General features: G+C 35.5%; 2 protein-coding genes and 1 long non-coding RNA gene across 4 annotated transcripts; all 3 read left to right on the forward strand.

Moving 5' to 3' along the window:
- Window positions 1-7,535: 7,535 nt before the first annotated feature.
- LOC137950388 (probable magnesium transporter NIPA9) lies at window positions 7,536-12,496 on the forward strand. Its single transcript, XM_068796830.1, has 9 exons — window positions 7,536-7,796; window positions 8,329-8,427; window positions 8,977-9,106; window positions 9,306-9,394; window positions 9,803-9,859; window positions 9,982-10,040; window positions 10,595-10,715; window positions 11,201-11,349; window positions 11,834-12,496. The coding sequence occupies exons 1-9, from the start codon at window positions 7,686-7,688 to the stop codon at window positions 12,045-12,047; spliced, it is 1,029 nt and encodes a 342-aa protein (XP_068652931.1). The 5' UTR covers window positions 7,536-7,685; the 3' UTR covers window positions 12,048-12,496.
- Window positions 12,497-13,003: 507 nt separating this feature from the next.
- On the forward strand, window positions 13,004-21,818 carry LOC137949491 (casein kinase 1-like protein 2). Of its 2 annotated transcripts, none has more exons than XM_068795536.1 (14): window positions 13,004-13,480; window positions 13,615-13,655; window positions 14,595-14,664; window positions 14,775-14,923; window positions 15,020-15,115; window positions 15,192-15,262; window positions 17,209-17,270; window positions 17,492-17,555; window positions 17,665-17,749; window positions 17,837-17,963; window positions 19,497-19,579; window positions 19,672-19,732; window positions 19,944-20,086; window positions 21,057-21,818. In XM_068795536.1, the coding sequence occupies exons 1-14, from the start codon at window positions 13,405-13,407 to the stop codon at window positions 21,360-21,362; spliced, it is 1,434 nt and encodes a 477-aa protein (XP_068651637.1). In that variant the 5' UTR covers window positions 13,004-13,404; the 3' UTR covers window positions 21,363-21,818. The 2 variants fall into 2 exon arrangements, with proteins under 2 accessions (XP_068651637.1, XP_068651638.1); XM_068795537.1 differs by having other exon boundaries at window positions 13,005-13,480; window positions 19,672-19,714.
- A 306-nt stretch (window positions 21,819-22,124) lies between these two features.
- On the forward strand, window positions 22,125-23,018 carry LOC137949721 (uncharacterized). The gene is made up of 3 exons (XR_011111885.1): window positions 22,125-22,392; window positions 22,552-22,701; window positions 22,782-23,018. It is a non-coding gene; the product is annotated as an uncharacterized lncRNA (long non-coding RNA).
- The last annotated feature ends 308 nt before the right edge of the window (window positions 23,019-23,326 follow it).

Below are 23,326 nucleotides of genomic sequence, written 5' to 3' on the forward strand. Positions count from 1 at the left end.
ACTAATTTAATGTATAACTAAAGTATATTAATGTACTAATTAATTTAATTATATATTATATTAGTTAAAGATTACTATTTATTGTACATTAATACAGTAATTACGTAAGTCAATTAATTGTGCACATGATTAATCATAAAAAATAAATAAATAACATTAAAAATAACATAAACGAATATAATACATTTAGTTATTAATTAATAGATAATATATGGTGTTCTTTAACATAAAAAAAGTCATGATTAAACAGGAAAAATCTATCAAATACTAACTTTAACACACTATATATTTTTACATATTATTAATTACAAATATTTTTCCATTAAATTTAAAATCATTGATTTTATTAATTATGAAAAGGAGTTAATTAACCAAGTGCTTGAGTTAACAATATTTTAATTACCATTATTAAATCACTAATAAAATAGAGTAAATAAAAAATAAATATTATTAATAAATAAAAAAGTATTATATTAATAACATAAGATGGATTTTTTACATGGTATTAATTAATAATATATTTTGATACAATTAAAAAAATTAATTAATCAAATGCATACTTTAATTATATTTTATTTATCAGAGACTTAAATATGAAGTTTAATATAGTAATAAAATTTAACAAAATTGGAATGGGGGAAATGTGGAAAATGGGGAAATTGAACGAAATCGGAAGGTATTTTGGGGGAAAACATAATAGAGAGAGAGAAGGGAGTGGGAAGCTGAAAGGGAGAAGAGGGAGAAGAGAGAGAAGAAAAGGGAGGCCGAGAGGGATAAGAGAGAGGGAGAAGCGAGAGAGAAAAACGGAGAGCGAGTACGAGAGAAGAGAGGGAGGCATAGAGACGAGAGAGGGGGTGCGGCAGAGGGCGAGTCCGAGAGAAGACCGAGAGACGGAAGCCGAAGAAAAGAGGGAGCAGAGACGTCAGGGGCGCAGGGAGACGAGAGAGGGGGTGCGGGAGGGTGGAAAAAATTAAAATGAGAAGAGAGCAAGAGAGGGGGAAAAAAAAATAAACGTTGAGGGTTCGAACCCCCGCGTTTCCTTCATCCGTATGATTGGCAAAAAGGGTCAGAAACAAGATTCTATTTTTAATAACGTGGATATGATGTTCCGCTTCATCTCCAGCATCCATATGACATGAAGTCTGGCGCTCCACTAACGACGTAAACTGATGAACAACGTAATGCGACTGATCTTCATCTTACCCTTCAAGTTGACTAACCCCCCCTTAGTATGCACAATGGAAAGTGTGGTGTAAGTCCAGATAGATTATTTATTAAATAAAATATTTTGATATATCTGACTTTCAGGAAATAAAAATAATACAAATATAACTCAAACATGGCTGGGAGGCGCGAGGGAATTGCACTCGCTCCCCCGTGCCGCACGCGGGATTATCTAATTTGTTAATGTTTACATAATATAATAGTTATTTATTAATTTTTAACTACTCAAATAATTTATTAACTATTTAAGTATTAATCAGTAAACATATTTTAGTATTTTATATTACAACTATTATGATTTATTTTTATTACCATCATTCAACATTAATTATAACACACGTTTCACTATTATACCAATCATTAATCATTAATTTTTTAGCCAATAATTACCATGATTTGATTAATGAATTATTTAGGTGTCTACTATCAACCACTAATTAGTTATTAATTACTTTATAAACTACTTCAGTTACTTACTAGCGATTAAATATTAATTAACCCTTCGTTGTTAATTACTATTAATAATGGTAACGTTAGATTTCTCCGAAAATTCCACCTGGTTGCCTTGAAAATAATACCAATAAATCACACAAGGAAACAAGGGGGTCTGTTTCGTCTACTGATGTCTGAGGGCTACGGCAACAAAGACCCAACTGCTGCCATGTTGGAAAATTGTTTGAGTGCCAAGAAATGGAAGAAAAATTGAGAGAAATGAGGGAGAAGGAGAGGAAACAACAAGCACGGGAAAAGACATTTTAGGGAGACTATTAAGCGCCAAAATCAAACACGGAAATTACATAGGATGGTCAAAAAAGAAGGAAGAAGATGAAACCGAGAGAGGAAGAGGGGGGATGGGGACTAAGAAGCGTCGTGATTACCTCCCAAGCAGTGAAAGACATAGGATGGATATAAAATGGGAAACAACAAAGGTCGTCGGAGTTGGGGACGGCGAGAGGAAGAGAATCGAGCATTGGAGACAGGTCGCACAGAGGGCGATTGAAATCGCCAAAGGTCGGAAATCGCCAAAGGTCGCGAGCGAATGAGAGAGAGATTTTTTTTTTCTCTAAAACCCTTGTTCAACAGAGCCCTCCCGACAGCCCCAACCGAAACGTCCAATGTAATTGAGGGAGGAAAAGTGATATCAGAGCTCGACCCTTCTGAATTTACTTTCCCTCCCATTATGCCTAAAACGAGGGAAAGTGAAATACAGTTGTATTTTACTTTCCCCCTGCACTTACGCTTGGCACTAACGGTTTTTGGCTCCTTTTACCCAACGTAAGTGAAATACATTTCACTTATAGAGGGCACTAACAGGGCCTAAAGGTATTCTCTTTTTCTGGGTCAAAGGCGTTCATGAGAAGACGACTTACCGATATGATAATTAATAGTAATGTAAAATCTTGAATCCTTAATAATTATTTTTGGTTGATTGAAAACTTGAGCTACTAATTGAAAGCTAGAGAATGAACTTGTTCGGTTTTTTAGTGAACCAATTGAATTATCTTATCGATTCTTACAAATTTGAAAAGCATTTCACTTCATTAACTAATTGACTTGCTTGGTTAAATCAATTTGTTTGAGAAGTTGGTAAGTTTAATTACATGAGTTTATTTAACTGTCAATTATAAAACTTACCTCTTAAACTTTTTAAAAAATTTAAAAATGCTCATATTGAAGGATTGTTTATGCTACTATGAGAAAACAAAATGACATAAAAGTTATTTTTAGAAAAAAATTATTATAAAATTAATTAAAAATTCTATTTGATCGAATTTTTCTTATATTTGTGTTTCTATGTGAAACAATGATAAATTTAATTATAGTGATTATGTCTACATTATGCTATAAAAAAATATAAAAAATTAATAATACAAATGAGGATAAATTAATTATCCCTTCTTATGGTAAAGGATAATGATTAGGGGTGGCATCGAGCCGAGCCGAGCCCGAACCTGCTTATGTTTGAGCCAAACTTGATTTAAATATTTCGAGTCGATCTTCGAGCCGAACCGAGCCGAGAGCCTAAAATTGTTGTCGAGCTCGAGCCCAACGAGTTCGAGCCGAGCTTCGAACCGAGCTCGAACCTCAACATACATTTAAAAATTTTCAAAAAATATATATCGAATAAAATGTATATAAAATTATGCATACATTTTACATAAAATTGGGCATGACCTCTACATAAAATTGGGCATAACCTATATATATATAATACGTGTATAATATTGGGTATAATCTCTACTTAAAATTGAGTATAATCTATATATATAATACTTGTATAAAATTTGATATGTCCTCTACTTAAAATTGGGCATAATCAATATACATAATACCTGCATAAACACTCCATAAACACTCCATAAAATTGTCTATACATTCCATAAATACTCCATGAAATTGTTTATACACTCCATAAAATAGTCTAAACACTCCGTACAATGCATGACATTATAAATAAACTCCATACAATAATCAAACACAACAAAATTAAATGAAATATCACTATCAATTTACAATCACCTAAATAAAAACTATAAATTCTTTAAATAAAATCCTATTACTATTAGAGACTTACTAGAGAATTACAAGAAATATTTTAAATTTTTCTTAGGAAATTTAAATGGACCTCTTATTGCCTTTTCTAAGGAAATAAATAAAAATTAATAATTAATCTAATATATTATTATACTTATCGATAAATTTTTAATCACATAAAATGTCAAACACAAAATTGTTATGAAAATTGCCTCATGCTCAAAGTATTATATCATCAACTGTCAAATACTTATTCAAAAATTTTCTATAAGGTTTTCTAACCCATCTTGGCAAGAAAATCTTACATAAGAAATTATATGATTTTTTAAAAATAATTTATAATTAGAAAAATATTTTGAAAAAACATGAGGCACTAATGGTCCCTATATTTCTACTAAAAATGTCTTTTCAACATTTATTGAAAAAACCACTAATAATCTCTAGAAACGTATTTCTACTAAAATATCTTTTCAATTTCTTTAAGAGCCATAAGGAAGGGACAAATAATTTTTTTTTCCTTGTTTATGATCTCGCATGTAGGGTTGGCTTTGAATAAATTATATATAAAATTATGCATACATTTTTAAAAAATATAATGATAGGGGAGGTTCGGGATTGAATTTCAATAATAGATTAAAATGCACCAATATCAATTTTTTTTACTCCAATTGTTGTCTAGCTTGTTTTGTAATTTTTGAATCTGGCCATAATTTATTATGACCTCCTTAGTGCCCCTAGATGAAAATTTATATTCTTGGAAAAACTAAAAATATTTTTCCTATGATACATATTCCCAAAAAAACCTTTAAATAAAATCTTATTACTATTAGTGACTTATTAGAAAATTATAAGAAATATTTTAAAATTTTCTTAGGAAAGTTAAATGGACATTTTATTGTCTCTTCTAGGGAAATAAATAAAATTTAATAATCAACCTAATATATTATTATACTTATCGATAAAATTTTAATTAAATAAAATATCAAACACAAAATTGCAATGAAAATTGCTTCGTGCTAAAATTATTACAGCATCAACTATTAAATATTTATTCAAAAATTTTCTATACAATTTTTTACCCCATCTTGGTACGAAAATCTTACTTAGAAAATTATATGATTTTTTAATAAAAAATCTCAATTAGAAAAATATTTAAAAAAAATGAGACACTAATAGTTTACAGAAACTTATTTCCTTAAAATTTATTTTTAATTTTTTCGAGAGGATTTTTTTTTTTTTGTTTACTTTATCTCGCTCGTGCGAGATCAACTTCACACGAGGGAAGGAGGAGATTATTTCTCCCCTAATTTCTCCCCTGAACTTAGGTTCAAGTTTTTCGCCGAGACAATGCAGAGGGAAGGGGGTTACGGCAGGGAGGACCTATTGTCGGGGATGACGGTTGCGACGGAAGCGGCAGTGACGGAATCGGTGGCGACGGAAACAGAGGTGACGGCGAGGAGGGGAAGAAATCAAACGGACGGCCACAAAGGCGGCCAACGAGCAGTTGCGACGGCGGTAGAGGAAACGACAACAGCCAACGGGAGGGGCTCGATGGTGACGAGGAGAGGAAAATCCCCCCCCCCCCTCGTTCTCAATCCCGCTCCTGCTCCCGATCCGACTCACTTCGAGCCGGCTCGTGAGCCGATGAACTAAACCTGGCTTCAGTCGAGGTCGGCTCGTTAAGGTAAACGAGCCGATTTCGGTGCTCGAGCTCGATAGATAACGAATCGAACCGAGCCAAACTCGAGCCGCTCGCGAGCCGGCTCGGTTCGAAGCCACCCCTAATAATGATGTAGTTACAACTCTTCTCGTTATTATAAATAACATTGAAGGGGAGGATTAGGACGTGACTTTTACCAAAATCCTCCTCCCTCCTCTCTCAAACCTCTTCTCAACTCCGGACACTCTCCTCTCTTTCTCCACACTTCTTCCTCTTGTTCTTCTTCTCACTTCTTCATCTTACCTTCGGTTTCTCTTCTCTCACTGGTGTTGAGCATCGACAGTGCTATTATGGGATCCTAAATCTAACAACATCGATTTATATGAAAACTTGTAAAGACATTTAGCATAAACATTGATCTATTTCAACTTCCAATCTTCAATCATATGAATTCATACATTAGTAAATTACACTATATAGTTATTCCTTACATATAACACTACCTAAGTACTTATCTTTGTTAAATGCACGAATAGTTCACCTCTCAATTCTAGTAAAACATAAACTTTTCAAATATCACATAACTTCATTTTATTCATATATCTACACCCTTATTGACTTCTCAACTATGGTCCTTAGTTGTTCTATATAGGAGTTATTCTACTCATACTCGTATATCCCTATCTGTTTCCTAATAAGGTCCTCTATTTATTTTTTTACTAAAATGCCCTTGGTCATTTTATCTATTCCTGTTGTATCCTATAAGTCAATTGAAAATATTAATTGATTACTTCTATGCCCTTATAACATTAAAAAAGATTAATGTAATTAACCATAATCATATTAAGAGTAATACCTACATGACAATTTGAAATAGTAAAAAAAAGACCTAATCTTGCCAAAAATTCTCTAAAAATATAAATTACCCCCTTGAATATTTTAAAACTGTGATAGTGTCATGGTGGGTCTACTAGAGTAGAGGGTCCTGGATCTTTTTTTTTGGTATATGATAAATTTAAGAATATTATAGAGCCAATTGAAAATTAATTCAAAACTTATGGTATGTTAGTAATTATGTCATATATTAGTAAATTTGGTACATTTGGTTGTGGTGTGATTAATATTTTAGTAATTGGATATAGAATAACCCTTATGTAAAACAATGTATTTAAGTAAATTGATATGAAATAATTATTATTATTTATTTAATTAAAAATAATTAATATATGTAAAATAAAATAAAATAATAAATTAGATGTAGACATGGTAAATGAACAATGGAGCTTATGGATTTCCATCCACAGTCATGGTTGAGTCAAAAGCATGACACATCCTTGTAACCAATGGTGTGTATCATAATTGGTGAAAGTGAGCCTATATTCAAGAATGACAAAGTTTGTATAACTACAAAATTTTCAATAACTATGTTCTACTTGCGATTTTATAAATTGTCAAACATATATGAAATAAAAGTTTCCTTGTTACATGTCACACTACGGGCAATAACAAGTTCAAATTGCTAGTTGATCAAAGAGATTTGAATATGTTTTTTTTAAATTTATCTATAAATAATAAAAAAATTAAAGTTGGGTCGGAAGTTAATCCCAAAATGATCAGTGAAGTTAAAATGAGTAAAAATGGATTCTATTTTGATATAATTTTAACTCGAGTTTTCGAGAAGTTTTCCATCCCTGACATTAAGAAACTAATAGGATTTTGTATCGAAGGTTTATATATCTTAGGAAACACATTTTTAGCTTTTCCTGGAATATAATTTTCCAACTAGGGCACACTAAGCATAAATATGTGTTTAGAAATTTTTTATGAGAAAACGGGTTACTAACTCAACCGAGTCATTTGGGTGGGATGGACTTCAGCCAAAATTTAATATGGTAATCGAAACAGATATATGGAATCGGACCTATCTCACGTAGATCAACGCCGAATCGGACTTGGTATAATGAAACATCCGTGGGCTGATGATATCCACCACGGATTACGGTCCACTGTTTCGGGTGCAATAATCGACCAAAACTCGGTCCGATTGAGAATTGCCACCAGAACTAAAGCAGTAATTACCAGCAAAATCGTCTGTATTAATGGAGCTACAGGGCGATTGAGAACAGAAAACGAGCAACAGGCACGGGAAGCTTTTCTCACAAATCAACACGTAATAGAGAGCGATTGAGAAGTCACTTGCCGTTTTGATCTCTTCTTGGCGAAAAGAATTAGAGTTCTTTGTCCAAGGGGGGAAGCTTGAGAGAAGATGTGGCAACCTATTTGCCTGACACTCGCTGCAACCGCCGGAAATAACATCGGGAAGGTTTTGCAGAAGAAAGGAACTGTCATTCTTCCTCCTCTCTGTTTCAAACTTAAGGTACAGGAATCAAACGAAGTTTCTTCCATTCGGATCTCTGAAAGTAGGGTATTTATTTGTCGTTGTTTTTTTTCCCTAGGCTGTTGTCAAAATTTGTTTTTAAATAATTCGGGCTTTAGTGGCCCTTTTTCCTATTCTGTTGGTTGGTGCTTGGGATAAGCCCGTATTTTTTTGCCTTTTTTTTTTTTTTTTTATCTTTTCTTGCTATTAGCGGGCATATCAGTTTTCTAGTTTATTGTATTTCTGATTTTTAGAACTATTGGTCCAGAAAAAAAGTCCAAGAGAGTTCCATATATGGAACGTGTAGGAGGAATGAGTATTTGAATTGCTCTTTGGATCTGTTTCATAATTTCATTTCTTCTCGATCCGGTTTACTCCATTCTGTTGATATTAGCTTCTTTTAGGTATACTTAATCATTGTATCATCTGAAATTGCTTTTTTGTCTGCTTTTAATGTGCACATGCGTATGTTTTCTTCTGTTTCCCCCTAATTCTCGATGATGATATTAAAGTTCAATTTTTTTTTATACAGGTCATTCGGGCATACGCTCTAAACAAAGCATGGGTCATTGGTTTCCTTATGGATATTGTTGGCGCCCTGATGATGCTCTGGGCTTTATCACTTGCACCGGTGAGTCTACAATGGTTAGCTTTTTTATTTTTCTCTATACATGTTAAAAGAGTCGTCTTCTTCTGGACAAGTTTAAGTTGATATTTTATGTTAACTGATCTGTGACTTTTAAGACTCATTCTTGGATTAGATTTTGTATTTCAATCACTTTCTTTTGGTAGATTCTATTTGGATCTCAGTCACTGTGTTTTGGTGGATTCTATTTGGATCTCAGTCACTTTGTTTTGGTGGATTCAATTGATTAATACTACACTCCCCCTTCCACCCTCCTCTCCCTCTCTCTCTCTCTCTCTCTCTCTCTCTCTCTCTCTCTCACACACACACACACACACACACACACACACAAAAACCGTTCATCTATCTATCTATCTATCTTTCTATCTATCAATTTTTGTATTAACAAGTGTGTAGAAAGTCTAGCTTTAAAGTTGCCTGCATAATTACCCTGTAAATCTTTTCAAATTTTGTTTGATACGTTGCTGCAGTTTCTAACTTTCACACTTAGATATCTTTGTCACATCTGGTGACTCTAGTTGTATGTCCATGCAGGTTTCGGTAATACAGCCCGTTTCTGGTTGTGGGCTAGCAATCCTTTGTATATTTTCCCATTTTTATCTGCAAGAGGTTATGAATGCTCTTGATTGGGTAGGAATTGCCCTGGCTGGTTTTGGCACAATAGGTAATGTAAGTTCTGATTGATTCCTCAGATGATTCTTTTCTAATTTGTTTGTGAAAGGGAACCAGACATTGGTTGGCTAACTTAACTCATTAAAAGAAAAACCTCTTGATATAAGTAATGACTTTCAGTTGCATATAATAAGGATTGCAAGCCGGTCACAATGGTGATCATAATGATCTCTGCCCTTTATATTCTGCAGGAGTTGGTATCGGAGGAGAGGAGCAAGAAGTTCCTCCACTGTCTGTTTTCCACCTACCACTTCTGATTTTCATCATTGCCATCTTGTTTGTAGGTATCATATCTTATGCACCATCTGATTTTAGGATTTTCGTTATTTGTTTGGTCAGTATTGGACAAGTTTATGGCTGTATTAAATAAGAAAATGGTGCTACCAAATCAATGGAAAACTTTGCACTAGGTGAACAAAACTAAACCAATTAGCACTGGTTATTGGGGCTGTAATTTCAAAATAGCATTATGATTTCCCAATCTTGTACCTATCATTGTGTTTCAGAAAATTTGATTGACTTTTTCATGTGAGTCATTTTCTCTCTATGAATCCTTTGATTACTAGTTACCCTAGTATCGTTTAGATTGAAGATATGATCGACAAGTATCACTTCTGTAAAGTTTATCTGTATTGAGTCCTTTTATCTGAGAGAAAGTTAACCATGATCTGTACGTACTTGGAGTTAGGTTCTTCTCAATATTTGGCTTCGCTTGTGCAAAGATCGTAGACGGGAACATGAGTTGGTATGTTTGAACATGTTGCACTTCCATGAAATGGCATTAAGCTTGACTTCTCTTTCTTTTGATCGTATAATCGATTTTGTTGTGTTAGCTATTCTAATATTCTGACAATGGAATGTATACAGGTGCACTCAGATGTTGTTGAGGAAATTATATCTGGACTGCAATCAGGCATTTTGTTCGGGTGCTTTTGCTTTTCCCTTTTGTTTTTTAAAAATTTCCTGCGATTCACATATTTGCTTTATTCTAAGTGTGTCCTTTCTCATAACATTTATTTGTTCAGACACTTTCTTAAAGATTTCTTTTGACCATTTTGATTTTCTCATATGGAATGATTTCATCTTCATAAACTTCTTGTTATGTTTAGTGGATTCCCTCTCATGTATATGATGCTATTAGTTTCATCTTTTCTCAGTGAAGTAGGGCGCATTGCTACTTCCCTCACATCCTTGAACATCAAAGGTTTTAGCGCAAAGCTGCTTATTCTTTCTGAACTTTTGAGTGGCATTTTCATTTGCATGGTCCTACTTGTTAAGGCAAACTGTCACAGAATGTGCAATATGGAGTTATTGAGCATAATCGCTGTTGTTGCTGAATCTGGTCCATTTTTTCAGCCAGAAAAAGGACAGTGCTGCATGCCATTCTCTTGTTTCCTTCGGGATCTAATAATTCTTTTCTATCTCAAAAACAATGCGATAAATATTTAAATATAGTAATGCTTTTGTGCAAAATATGCAGGATGGCATCTGTGATATCAAAGATAGGATTTATTTTTATGGAACAGAACTTCTCCAAGTTGTTGGTTCCGATCTGCCTTTCAGTTAGTATAAGCTGTAGTGGGACAGGATTTGTATACCAGGTACATTTGAAACTTTATCTTTCTATTATGCTTACTCTCTGCATCCACTTCATGTTGACCAAGATTCGTAATTATTGTGTACTCGATCCAGGGAAAAATAACAATGAATCTTCTTGAAGTTAACTTCAGCCTTTCTTTGTTCCCCCTTCTTAATGTTGTTGTGTTACACTCACACATGGCAAAGGCCAAGCCCCGCTGAGACTTTGAACACTAGACTTTTTACTAGAAACTCCACCATATGGCCTTTGAGTTAGAGGCCCAATCTACAGATAACTCCGAACTTTGATTAAGTTAAAAATGTTTTTTTTTTAAATAGGATTAAGTTAAACTGTTGAACCAAAATAAATTTCTTTTGAAACAGTCTACTTGTGAAACAGATTCAAACTGAGTTTATTTGGCCTAGTCATCTTTTATTCCATATAGTATCATTCCATATACTATTTAGTGTTACTGTATTGGAATTTTGCTAAATATTATTTGGTCAGACTCGCGGATTTAAGCATGGGAGGGCAATCGTGGTGTCGACTTGTGCGGCAGTGGCGTCAATTTTAACTGGTGTATTGGCTGGAATTTTTGCTCTTGGTGAACGTTTGCCTTCAGCACCACTGGCTCGATTTATACTCCTGCTTGGCTGGTAAGGTTTTGCATGGAGTGCCATTCTGTTTTTACTCTTATGAGAAAATAATTGAAAATGGCAAATATTGTAGTGGGAACATCTCATCTTGCCCTCTTCGCAATATTTTCTCAATGTGCTATTGGGGGCAGTATGCCCAACAACAAGATTGCTTATGACTAGTACCCTCCTTTGCAACAGTAATAGCCAACATAAGCATGTCTAACATCTCAACAATGTCCCAAGCCTCATCAAACAAAGCAACCAAAATACAAAAATAGAACTTTGTTATTAATAAACTGATTTGATGGTGGGCGTCTTCCAAAGAAAAGGATGGTATTAGCTTCTTTTGTGTTTATTGTCATCTTCAAGTAAGCAAACATCTTGTTTATTTGTTGTCACTTTTACTAGAACTCACACTATTAAGATGCTGCTGTGAGCCTCAAAAAGCAAATATACTTTCTGCCAGATTTGGAGGTATGATGTAATTTTTTTTGTCTATCAGGTTGCTTATCGTTGTGGGGGTAATTCTTCTGGTTTGTTCAGCAAAACTAGTATCTTTTCTTCCACGGCCATGGCGCCGTGTCCTCAATAAGGGCACGGAGAGGAACCTCAGGAGATCTGCCTCGGTTCGTAGTAGGGATGCAAATCCAAGCACGGTAATCCAAGCAAGCACATTGCATCATTTGATAACATCCCCATCAAAAGAGAAGCCCTAGATGCTCATGAGAACAACTCTGGAAGTAGGTTATTTTACCTGTTGATCATCAGATTAACAGATGTGAAATTCGAACAAAATAAAAAGATTTGAAATTGTAATGTCATCTGGTTTTCATCTCTCCCTTTATTTAAAATGAAAATGAATTGTTTGAATCCTTTTCTAGGTGTGGTAACGAGTCAGGTTTTGATTTGTTTCTTGGTGAGTTTACATTTGCTTGGACAAATAACTCTGGAAGGGGGTTATTTTATAAATTTTCCCTTTTGTAAGGCCAAAGTTTGTAAGAGCCAACTTGCTAGAAGACAAATGACTGTTTTCTAACATAAAAAAATAAAGCAGTTGGGCCACACTGATTGATAAAAAAGCAAGGCTACTACTAAAAGGATGTATAACAATGAGGGTGAGACCGGACCTTTTTGGTGAAGTGATTATTCTAATGAGAGGCTCTTTTATGTTGATTGGGTTCCCTTTGGTGAGGCACATTGCTCTTTATGTTTATTGTTATTATTATTTTTTTTTAAGCTGAGCATTGCTGAACTATTCGATTCTTAAACTACACAACTCAAGTCTCAATAATTTCAAAATCTTAGAAAAAAAAGAATTTGACTATTATTATTATTTAAAAAAAAGTTAATAATAATAAAATAATAATCGATTAATTTTTTTATTAATTATTTTAAAGAATAATAATAATCAAAAATTTTATTTTTTTCTTTTCTTTTATTTTCCATGCGTTCCAACCAGACCCTTACATCAACCGCGTTGGGCCCGTCCTAGCTGGGTGTAGATACATCGGATGCGAGACTTGTCGCTATTGTTAAACCGCCCCTAGAGCGCCAATCGTCGTCCGGAACCGGACCCGTTGGAACCAACGAACCCGTTGAGCGAGGGAGAGGAAAAAAAGGGGAAGGCAATAAGGCAAAAACCCTATATTGTCCGGCTCCGACAGATGACTCCGCTTTGATTGGAACAAGGCGTGATGAAACAAATCATACGAGATGAAATGACTTACCTCCGTTTCCTCCCCTCTTTCCCCCCTCTCTCCTCCCAGGAAACTACTCCCCTCGTACTCTTCCGTGCAAATCCTAATTTACTACTTGACGAAACCCTAGATCTCTAAGCGTTCTATCGCAATTTTGTGTTCTACTGGCCTTGTGAGCGGTTCGTTGAGGCAATGGGCGTTGATCGAAGTTCGTTGCCGGTTCTGGATCGGCGACGGTGAATTAGGAAGGGATTCCCGTAATTGGGCTGCTGTGTCGTGTTTCTGTCTCTGATTTCGGTCCAGGCTCTGGTTTTTTCTTCGAGGTCGGTGGTGGATTCGGAGCTAGGGTTTCGGTTGTAGGACGGTCTGTCTGGTAATGGAGCCTCGGGTGGGGAACAAATTCCGTCTCGGTCGTAAGATCGGGAGCGGTTCGTTTGGAGAAATCTATTTAGGTTTGTTTTATTTTAAGTTTTTTTAGTTTTCCTGTTTCTGTTGAAAAAAAAAAAAAAAAAACTTGCGTTGCTATGTGTATATGTTTTTCATGGGTGATTCCGGATTGGATGACTGTGCTGGTATTGGTCTTCAGGTACGAATATTCAGACGAATGAGGAGGTTGCGATTAAACTTGTAAGTGATTTTGCCTTTTCAGTTGTTTGAATTTGAACAAAGTACGTGCATTTTTTTTGTCGTTGGGCATGCAGCTTCGTACTACTCAGCTTTTTTACGTACTTTTGTTGGTTGTGTTTTCATTCGGCTGCCTTCTGCATTGTCGCGTGAGTGTGTAAACGTTTCTCTTATCGTGTAAATGTGTAAAAGAAAGCGAATGTATAAGCTTCTATTTAATTGCCTCTATACAAGTTGGTGAAGAACTATATATATATATATATATATATATACACACAGATAGGTAGATGTTTTCTTGCAGACTAAACGTAATCATGGCTTATGGATAAACTATGTATAGTCAACTTTCTTCAAACATCACAACTGTAAATATAACTTTGTCCCAAGGAAACTAAAGCTTCTGGGGCGTTATTCTTTAAGTATTTTGTCATAGATGCTTTATCTGCAGCAATGCAAACTATTTAAAGGGGGTAAAGAGCTGTTGTAAATTCTGATTTATGGTTCATCATATCTCTCTCTGGATGTTCTTAGTTTATTTGAGCTCTTAAGCTTGTCAAAAATCATATCCAATGATGTAGTTAAAGTCTCTGTGTGGAAAAAGAGGTTTGAGTTTCTACTGTTATATAGGTAGAGCCTACCATTCTGGACGGTAGTGGATCCTGTTCTGAGGAGTATGTCAGATAACATATGTAGCCTATATGAAATTTGGAAATTTTCTCACTCTTTTGACTAGTACAACTGTTTCTTTTTAATTCCCATCCTTGCTTGATTTATATATCTATTTTCATATGTTAACTGTTTCTTATTTTTTTTTCATAATTTTCATACTTATCTGTTTTCATATGCATGTTAGATAATTCTTTTTTTTTTCTTTAAACGTCTCATCATTTTGATGAGTCTTGCTTCAAGTTCTGACATGGTTTCTGGAAATCTTTTTTTCAGGAGAATGTGAAGACGAAGCATCCACAATTGCTTTATGAATCCAAGTTGTACAGGATCCTACAAGGAGGAAGTAACGATAACTACTTTTTCTTCTGTTGTCAAGTAACCAGTTGCAAGAAATTCTTGTTTTTGGTCATTCTTTTATATGCTTATCCATAATTTGCCAATCTTTTTTGGCAGCTGGCATTCCAAATGTGAGATGGTTTGGTGTTGAAGGTGACTATAATGTGCTTGTCATGGACTTGCTGGGTCCTAGTTTGGAAGATCTTTTCAACTTCTGCAGTAGGAAATTGTCATTGAAGTCTGTTCTCATGCTTGCAGATCAGATGGTATGATTTCGTTTTCTCCACATGTGGTGGTTTACTGCTCTATTTTATACTTTTTAAAGTTTGTCTGTGTTAGTTGACCTTGAGATATTGCATTAGATCAATCGAGTGGAATTTGTTCATGCGAAATCTTTTCTACATCGAGACATCAAACCGGACAATTTCCTCATGGGTTTAGGAAGGCGCGCAAATCAGGTTTGATTTGAGACTTGAAAGTTAATGCTTCAGGATATATTTGGTATTCGATCTGATTTATTGGAACTGCATGCAGGTTTACGTTATTGACTTTGGTCTTGCTAAGAAGTACAGAGATACTTCTACTCACCAACATATTCCTTACAGGTTAGTAATTCTTTACTCTATCCCTTCAATCCCTTCAATCTGTTTTTTGTTATTCTTATTCTTTGGATGGAGGAAACTATCAAAACATCCAGTTTCATAAAAACATTAAAACATTATTTGCTTCTTATTTTTGTAGAATAGTGTTCGTGTTATTCTTTATAGGTTTTTCTTCGTATTTCTTTTTTCCATCAGATGAAAAGAGTATTGGCCTTACTGATTGTTTTTTCATATATTTACTTATTATTACTATTATCATTATTCTTTCTCTCAAAATGAAAATTTCATCAAGGAGAAGATGTGGTTATCTATCTATTTATTTATTTAATTAAAATTTAAAAGACAATTCTTTGACTAACTATGCTTTGTGGTATGAAACAGTGACAAGGGCAAGAAACAGTATATACAGAAGATGTGTGTGGCACAGATGGAAAAGCTTAAACAGGCATGTGCCATAACTAGAAAAGATAAATTTAGACATGAACATGTTGAAAATAACTTAAAGAGTGACTCCATTATTTAGTGGTTAGCCACTGGGGCCACTGGGACCACTGGGGATGGGTTGGCTATATTAAATCTAGACTGATGTTCACTTAGAAAGGTTTTATTGATTTTGATTGATGAATCATTATGAATTAAGCAACAGTTGACAGGAATATGGGGAAGCTATGAAAAATAACTCGAAAAGGCAACACAATATAATAAGTAGTATAGATAAAATCCGAGCCTAAACAGAAGGAAACACTTAAATAGGCATGTGCCATAACTAGCAAAGATAAATTTAGAAATGAACGTGTTGGAAATAACTTAAAGTGACAGAAAAATGACAGTAGCTGACACTGGACTAGTTAAGTTAGACATGATGAGAATGAGGATGGTGGCAGTAATTTGGTACTTATTTAGTAAAAAATTTTAAGAAGAGGGCCACCTAAAGATTCTAATGGAGTCAAAGAAATGAAAAACATATGTTTTCTGTGGATTATCAAGTCTTGCCGTTGTTACCCTCATACCAAACTGATTATGGTTCTCTGGATTCAGGGAATTAACATGCATAGATATAGTTAGTTAATAGATGCTATTTTTTTATTCAATATATGTTATTTTTTTTCAAAATTTAGAAATTTTAGAAATATTAAAATTACAGAATTTCTTTGGAGTTGAGACTCATCTCAATGTATTTTTGTTGTCGAAATTGTGGATACTATTTTCTTGATTCCATATAAGTTGTTTTTTCTCAAAAAAATTTATTTTTTGTGAAAAATTAAAATTAAAAAATTTCTTTAGAGCTGAGACTCATCTCAATGTATTTTTGTTGTGGAAATTGGAAGTGGTTGCCCATCTCTTCTGAAGATGCTTCAAAATTTTCTTTTGTTTATTCATGGACGTTGATTTAATATGAAGAAGTACTCCGTAAACCACAGAAAACCTAAGGATAAAAAAAAAAAAAAAGAGAATCTCTGTTTCTTGATCTTGATATATTAGGCATCCAGAGCATATTAATTATCCTGAATTTCCATATGCTTTATGTTACAGATACACCTTTGTGGGGAAATTCTCCATATAAGGCAATACATTGAAAATCTGTAATAGTGATTATGGACAGTTATGTTGAAAAGCTGCCCGTCTGGGTAGGGGATATACCATTTTGATCTGTTGGTTCATCCTTGAATGTCCCATAAAAGTGATATTTCTTGTGCATCAATTATAATTTCTTTGTGTTTATGGTGGTATAAGCCAGCTTTCATCCTGGTTATTTACGAATTTCATTTTTATGTTCTTCACCACCTGTCAGTATATTCTTTCAGATTTATTTAACCACAGTAGTATTGTATTGGCAATAATGTTGTCATCTTTGTTGCTATGATCTTCCATTCAGATGTTTAATACTCTGTCACAGGAGTAGCATCTCATTTATTTTGCAAGTTGCTTATCATTTAAAACTTCTGTAGAGAGAATAAGAACCTGACTGGAACTGCCAGATATGCAAGCATGAACACGCATCTCGGTATTGGTATGTAATATGGCAATAAGTTTGTTTTTAATTTTTTTTTTGCATTATCAATGTGATCTCCTTAGTTTCTTCCAAAAAAAAAAAGTGGGGAGATCTGCTCATTGTATCATGGTGTTATTGTTTTCAGCAGACTTCCTGCCTTTGTGGGGAGAGAAATATGGCAATCATGTCTTAGTTTTCTTTTTAACTTACAAAATTTCTGACATTTTTTCTTGATCTAGAACAAAGCCGGAGGGATGATTTGGAATCACTTGGATATGTCCTTATGTATTTCTTGAGAGGAAGGTGTGCTTACTCGTTATCATGTTTTACTGAGTAGTTAATTAATTATTTTTCCGATCTTCTTGAAATTTTGGGCTGTCCTGAGTGTTTGATATATGTATTTTCTCTGTAGTCTTCCTTGGCAGGGTCTAAAAGCCGGAACTAAAAAGCAGAAGTATGAAAAAATTAGTGAACGAAAGGTTTCAACATCCATTGAGGTAGATTCTGAAAAAGGAACTGTTATGATTTTGATGTGCTTCACTTATGTTTGCCAACATCTTTAATATTTGGTGCTTCTTTATCAGGCCTTGTGTCGGGGCTATCCTACAGAATTTGCATCTTACTTCCACTACTGCAGATCACTACGTTTTGATGACAAGCCTGATTATGCATACCTTAAAAGAATATTCCGTGACCTTTTTATCCACGAAGGTTCTTTTCTGACCTTGTTATTGAATTCTGTGGTTGTTGAAATTAATTATTGGCTATAGCTTAGGTCTAATGCATGCTTTTTTCACTATATTATGTTATTTAGTGAATTTTTTGTGTATATAAACTACTAATGAAATAGGCATTATAGAGGTTGAGTATTTGCTTACTGTACTTCTTGACTATAGACATATTTACATTAATGTACCAGACATGCATATTAAATTTTTTTCCAATGATGATGAAAACGTTTAGTAAGAGTTGAGGCCCTTAAGTGTAAAAGAGTGTACAAGAAAATACAGGTGCAGACAAGAATACAAAATAAAGTAATAAAAAATATAAAAATAACAAATAAAATAAATGCAAAAGTATAATAAAAAATATGTTCCATAAGCTCTAAACCAAAATAAATGCCATCACGATCAGTCCACCTGAGGAATGGAGTCTCTTTTTGCAAATGTTGATGCAATATCTCATCCTGTGCAAGAGACTCACTGAAAGAATTAGTTTCTCTTGGAATAAGCATTCAAGTAACTGTAATTCCATTGGAATACCCTTAATTCCATCAGAGAAATGCAGGAGACTCCATGGAAGAGAGAATTGACGAGATGCCCAATTAATGGCACAAGATTGGCTGCTCCTTGGACAATCCTGGTTTAGCTGGGATTGGAGTGTTTTGGGACTGCTATGGGTATGTGCTACTGGCTTTTTCTGGTTAAATTGGTGTGAAGGAGTCTTTTGAGGCTGAGATCTTGGCATTGTTATGTGGGCTGAGATTAATTTGTAGCGCAATTTTTCCTGCCCCTTGTGATTGAATGGGATTCAAAAATTGTTATTGGATGGATGACTTTCTCCTGTGCTTGTCTATGGAGATTTGAGTAGTATATTGCTGAAGCCTGTGATATTACCCTATCTTATGATATCAGCTGGGTCCACACACTTGGTCTGCTGACTGTGTGGCGGATTCCCTGGCTAATGAGGGTGGTAGTCTTCAATACCTTATTGTAGGACCAGTGCATAGTTTGCCTCTCTAGATGGTATTTTCCTGGAGGGTTTTCTTCCCTCCCAAATCTATTGCTTCCTTTTTCTCAATGAAATTCACCTTTCAAAAGAAAAATAGTGGGTCTAGATGAAGAGACTCAGAGACCGAACTCCTATGCAGTCTACAATTCTCGAGGGCTTTCAACTTTACCTTGATAGAATCCACATTCTTAAAAGGTGCAGAGTAAACAAGAAAGATTCCCTAGCAACCACAGCTGAAACCTGCTTTGCCTGCAGGGCATGAGTTTCTTCTTTGAGTTCCCAACAAAATTTAGCTTTCTTATTGCAGATGGGGGTGGTGACCACTCATGAACCTGAGTAAAATGAGCAATAGAAGAAGTGGCAAGTATGCTTCAATTGTTTTGGATAATAGGTCCAGGCAATGGAAAAAGAATCATTTGCATTTACTTTTTGTGCTATTACTCAATAATAAAAATGAAGATTGTTAGTGCTGATTCTTTTGCAATTTGTTTACTTATTTTCTTCATCTCTCAGGTTTTCAGTTTGATTATGTTTTTGACTGGACAATTTTGAAGTATCAGCAGTCGCAAATTGCCAGTGGTCCTCCACGTGCTCTTGTAAGTGCATGGAACATAGTTTCTTTTGTTGGTATTATTTGCATATGTTATTGATCATAACTTCTACCTTTTTTTTTTGTTTATTGGTGCAGGGTCCTGCAGTTGGAACAAGCTCAGGAATCCCTCCAGCTGTTGGTAATGCAGATCATTCAGGCAGTTATCTGCTTCATTTTCATTTTCTTAGTGTTCAGTGCATCAAGATCATTTTCTACTGTTCAGTGCCTTTATTGTCATTTTTTTCGAAAATTGGAGTTTATTTGTTTTTGGTTTTGTATTCCGTCGCTTTTCTTTAGAACCAATAATGTAAGGTATCCTTTTTCACAAGCTAGAGGGTGACATTGTGTCTAAATGACTTGTATTTTAGGTGGTGATGATGGGAGAGCTCCTGGTTGGTCTACCATTGATGCTTCTCGAAGGCGGATCTCTGGACAAGCAATAAATGCAGGGAGCTTGTCAAAGCAAAAGAGCCCAGTTATAAACGAGCCTTCTGCTCCTAAAGAGGCTATGGTAAGTTTGCTTTTGGTTTTGATAATTGTTATGCAGGTTAGATTAGTGCAGCAATAGATTTGGATGTTTCTGATATGTCTCTGAGCCCTTGCTTTCTATTAAAATAATGCTTTCCGGGTGTTTTGGATTTTCTCGTGATTGTTTTTTTCTTTAAGCACTATTTTTTTTTTTTTTTTTGTTGAGTTTCTTATAATTATTTTGAGCGGGTTGCATGGTGTTCAGACATGTGTTGCTATTTCTGTTGCAGTAGGGAGTCTTAAGGATTCATTTTCTGTTATATTCTTTATTGTCATAATTTCATCTTCCTTACTATCTTTTTGGTCCAAAATGTGAATGGATTTTCTCTTGAATGTGCCTGATGATTCCTTCTAGTGACTTGATTAAGTTCTGGGAGGCAGATTACTAGATCTTGTTGAAGTAGTATGAAGAAGGTAATGCATAAACAACGCATGCTTGGAGTGGGGAGGCTCTAGAAGCTGCAAAAGATCAAACTTTCTGCTTTGAAGTTTTTAAAAAAATATTATTTTAAAGTCATTTTTTTCAGTAATGATCCACATCTTATTACACATTCCCTCGAAGAAAAAAAAAAAAGACGAAAGATCAGCATCTTTTTCTGTTTGTAGTGTTGTTTATATTTTCGGTGCTTTCGACCAGTCTTGGTGGTTGGATTGTCAGTGCCATATCAATCAAGTGCTTGCCCAAAATGATTTTTCTTCTTTGGTCACTTTCAAGATTAGAGTTTTGATGAAATACGGATTACCTGGTGCCTGCAATAACTAAGTTCCAAATGCCAGCTGGATTTTGTGAGTGTTGATGTCGATATTGATTGCTTGTGGGAACAATATGCATAATTAATAAACACCACTGTATTTTATCTTGGGGCTGTTAGTCAAAGCAAAACGGCTAATTCATGTTTCTTATTTATTTATTTATAATGTAAATTCTCAAATGTATCTATGAAACTGTGCAGTTGTCCAGTTCTACTTTCTTGGGACGATCGGGGGGATCATCTAGGCGAGTGGCTGTTTCTAGCAGCCGTGAATTGACACTAGGGACTGATGGTGACTTGTCCCGCCCCACTACTCGCACAGCAGAGGCCAGTCCTGGAGCATTCCGTAAAGTCGTGAGTGGTACGCAAAGAAGTTCTCCAATGACTTCATTAGAGCCGAAGCGTACGTCTTCTGGTAGAAACACGGGTAACATAAAGAACCTTGAGTCCACACTCAAGGGTATTGAGTGCCTTAATTTCGATGGTGATGAGAGGCTGCAATATTAGTTGTGACTCTTTGGAGTTTTCTCGTCATCAATTGGCCTCTCGTTATTGTAAATCATGATCTATGGCTCCGCACACTAATACAGTTGGATTGGAACTATTGTTTCATTTGAGTTGTTCTTGGTGGGGTGAAAGGCTCTCTTGGAAGACTAGTGCGGATAATAAGGAGGAAGAAGGCATTGCAACTTGAGTCCAACATTTGAGTTAAAGCTGTTAGTGGGGTTGTTCCTCTTTGTCTGACACCTATTTGTCTCCCTCATTTTCATTACGATTCACATCTCGCCCATAAAAGATTGTCTTTCCAAGTTACAGTTGATGTTGTTCGTTGAGAGCAATTCAACGTGTGTACCACACTGGAATCAGGCATTCTTTTATATCTCTTTTTTGTTTTTTTGGTTATTATTATTATTGTGATTTTGTTTTACTGGGATAGTATCTAAAATCTAATTGCTTGGGGTAGTGAGTGAATCTAAAATCTAAAATCTAACCAAAAATCTGAGACATACTGTAATGGAATTCTCTTCATTAGTACTCGTTCTTGTGGATTTTTTCAAAGAAAGGATTGGGTCTCTAACTTAGCCTTTAAACGCAAGTGGAAAATGGTAGCTGTTCGAAGATACAACAAAAAGCCATAAGAAAATATATTGAACGAGATCATCATTTTCATCGGCACTTCTCTTCGTATATCATCGTCAGGGAAGAAGTAGAATTTATGTTTTACAGCTCAAAATTGTCGTCCGTTTCGTGTAAAAACAGTTTCCTCGACAACTCATTTTCCTCCCCTCCTGTGTTCATATATGGACAGTCTCTGCAAGAACACCCCCTTCCCCCCCAAAAAAAAAAAAAAAAAAAATTAAAAATCAAGAACGCCATTGTTCTACTGCTACTATTGAGTTCTTCACCTGAACTGCTGCTTGGTCGATCAAGGAAACACTCCTGGATACCGGCAATGACCTTGGCGTCCTGGGAGTGTAAGGCACGACTTTGTTGCCCTTGTCGTCGCAAATAATGTCTTCCTCGTCTCCGGCACTCGGTACTCGGCACTTCTCCCCCAGTATTATCGTCTTCTTCCATATACAATCGTCCGCCTTCTTGTTTCTGTGGGTAGTTGTTCGTATTCTTGATAGCGTTGAGGGCACCTTCATGCTTAGGCTCATCTTAAGGTGGCGCGTTGACGCTGACTTGATTGTAGGTACTCTGTGGCCTTCTGGCAACGGACGGAGGCTTTGCGGTAACGGCAGTGGATATAAGGGGACTTCTTCCGTCGGAGGATCAGTCGGTGATACTTGTTCCAGGGATTTCTCCTCCGCTGCCGTGTCTGGTAGTGTTGTTGTCGTTACAGGTACTGCTTCAGCATTCAAGACTTCGGCTGCTTTGTTTGATGAATCTGCCTTGGAAGATTTCTTACCGCGGTTCCCGCAGAGGGATGCTACGACGGCGACGACGGCTGCCATCCACAGAACATGGAGAGACAGAGAAAGTACCGCAGGGTGGACTAATGGGTCAGATTCTGTAGGCAGCCTCCTTCCCATTCTTGAGAAGATCGTCTGAAAGTGAATGAAATCCGTTTCTCCTTCTAGGCCTCCTGCTTCTTTTTTCCTTTCTGTTTTATCTTTTCAGCCTTCCCGAGCGATCCTCTGTGACCAGCTCTGGTGGCCGGCTCAGGGCAAAGCAAAGGATAAGGAGATGGGCGTTGTAGTACTTGGCTCTCCCTTGAGGATGTTTCTTCCGGTACTATTCTCTACCTCTTTTTCACTTTCGTCTATTTTTTCTTTCTTTGTTTTGTTCGATTTCTGTTTGGAGTTGGGGAATGAGTTTGATGAATGGAAGGAGGAGAGAGAAAGTTGCAGGTAAGAAACGGTTTGTCTGCAAATGGGGAACGACGTGCTGTCGTGGGTGATTTGGTGATGGCATGCACACCCATTAACCGGTTTCTTCTCAAACATCTGCTGTAAACCTGCCGCATT

Source organism: Aristolochia californica, unplaced genomic scaffold (genome assembly GCF_029961685.1).
Source record: "Aristolochia californica isolate CCGP_79_NKW_82.1479 unplaced genomic scaffold, dmAriCali1.0.hap1 SCAF_14, whole genome shotgun sequence".
Classification (NCBI taxonomy): domain Eukaryota; kingdom Viridiplantae; phylum Streptophyta; class Magnoliopsida; order Piperales; family Aristolochiaceae; genus Aristolochia; species Aristolochia californica.

Coding starts and splice junctions, on each gene's coding strand:
- LOC137950388 (XM_068796830.1), top strand. CDS start 7,686: ATGTGGCAACCTATTTGCCTGACACTCGCTGCAACCGCCGGAAATAAC. Junction 8,428..8,976: donor GGGCTTTATCACTTGCACCG/GTGAGTCTACAA, acceptor ATGTCCATGCAG/GTTTCGGTAATACAGCCCGT. Junction 9,395..9,802: donor TCATCATTGCCATCTTGTTT/GTAGGTATCATA, acceptor ACTTGGAGTTAG/GTTCTTCTCAATATTTGGCT.
- LOC137949491 (XM_068795536.1), top strand. CDS start 13,405: ATGGAGCCTCGGGTGGGGAACAAATTCCGTCTCGGTCGTAAGATCGGG. Junction 13,656..14,594: donor AGGAGGTTGCGATTAAACTT/GTAAGTGATTTT, acceptor TCTTTTTTTCAG/GAGAATGTGAAGACGAAGCA. Junction 17,964..19,496: donor TGACCTTTTTATCCACGAAG/GTTCTTTTCTGA, acceptor TTCATCTCTCAG/GTTTTCAGTTTGATTATGTT.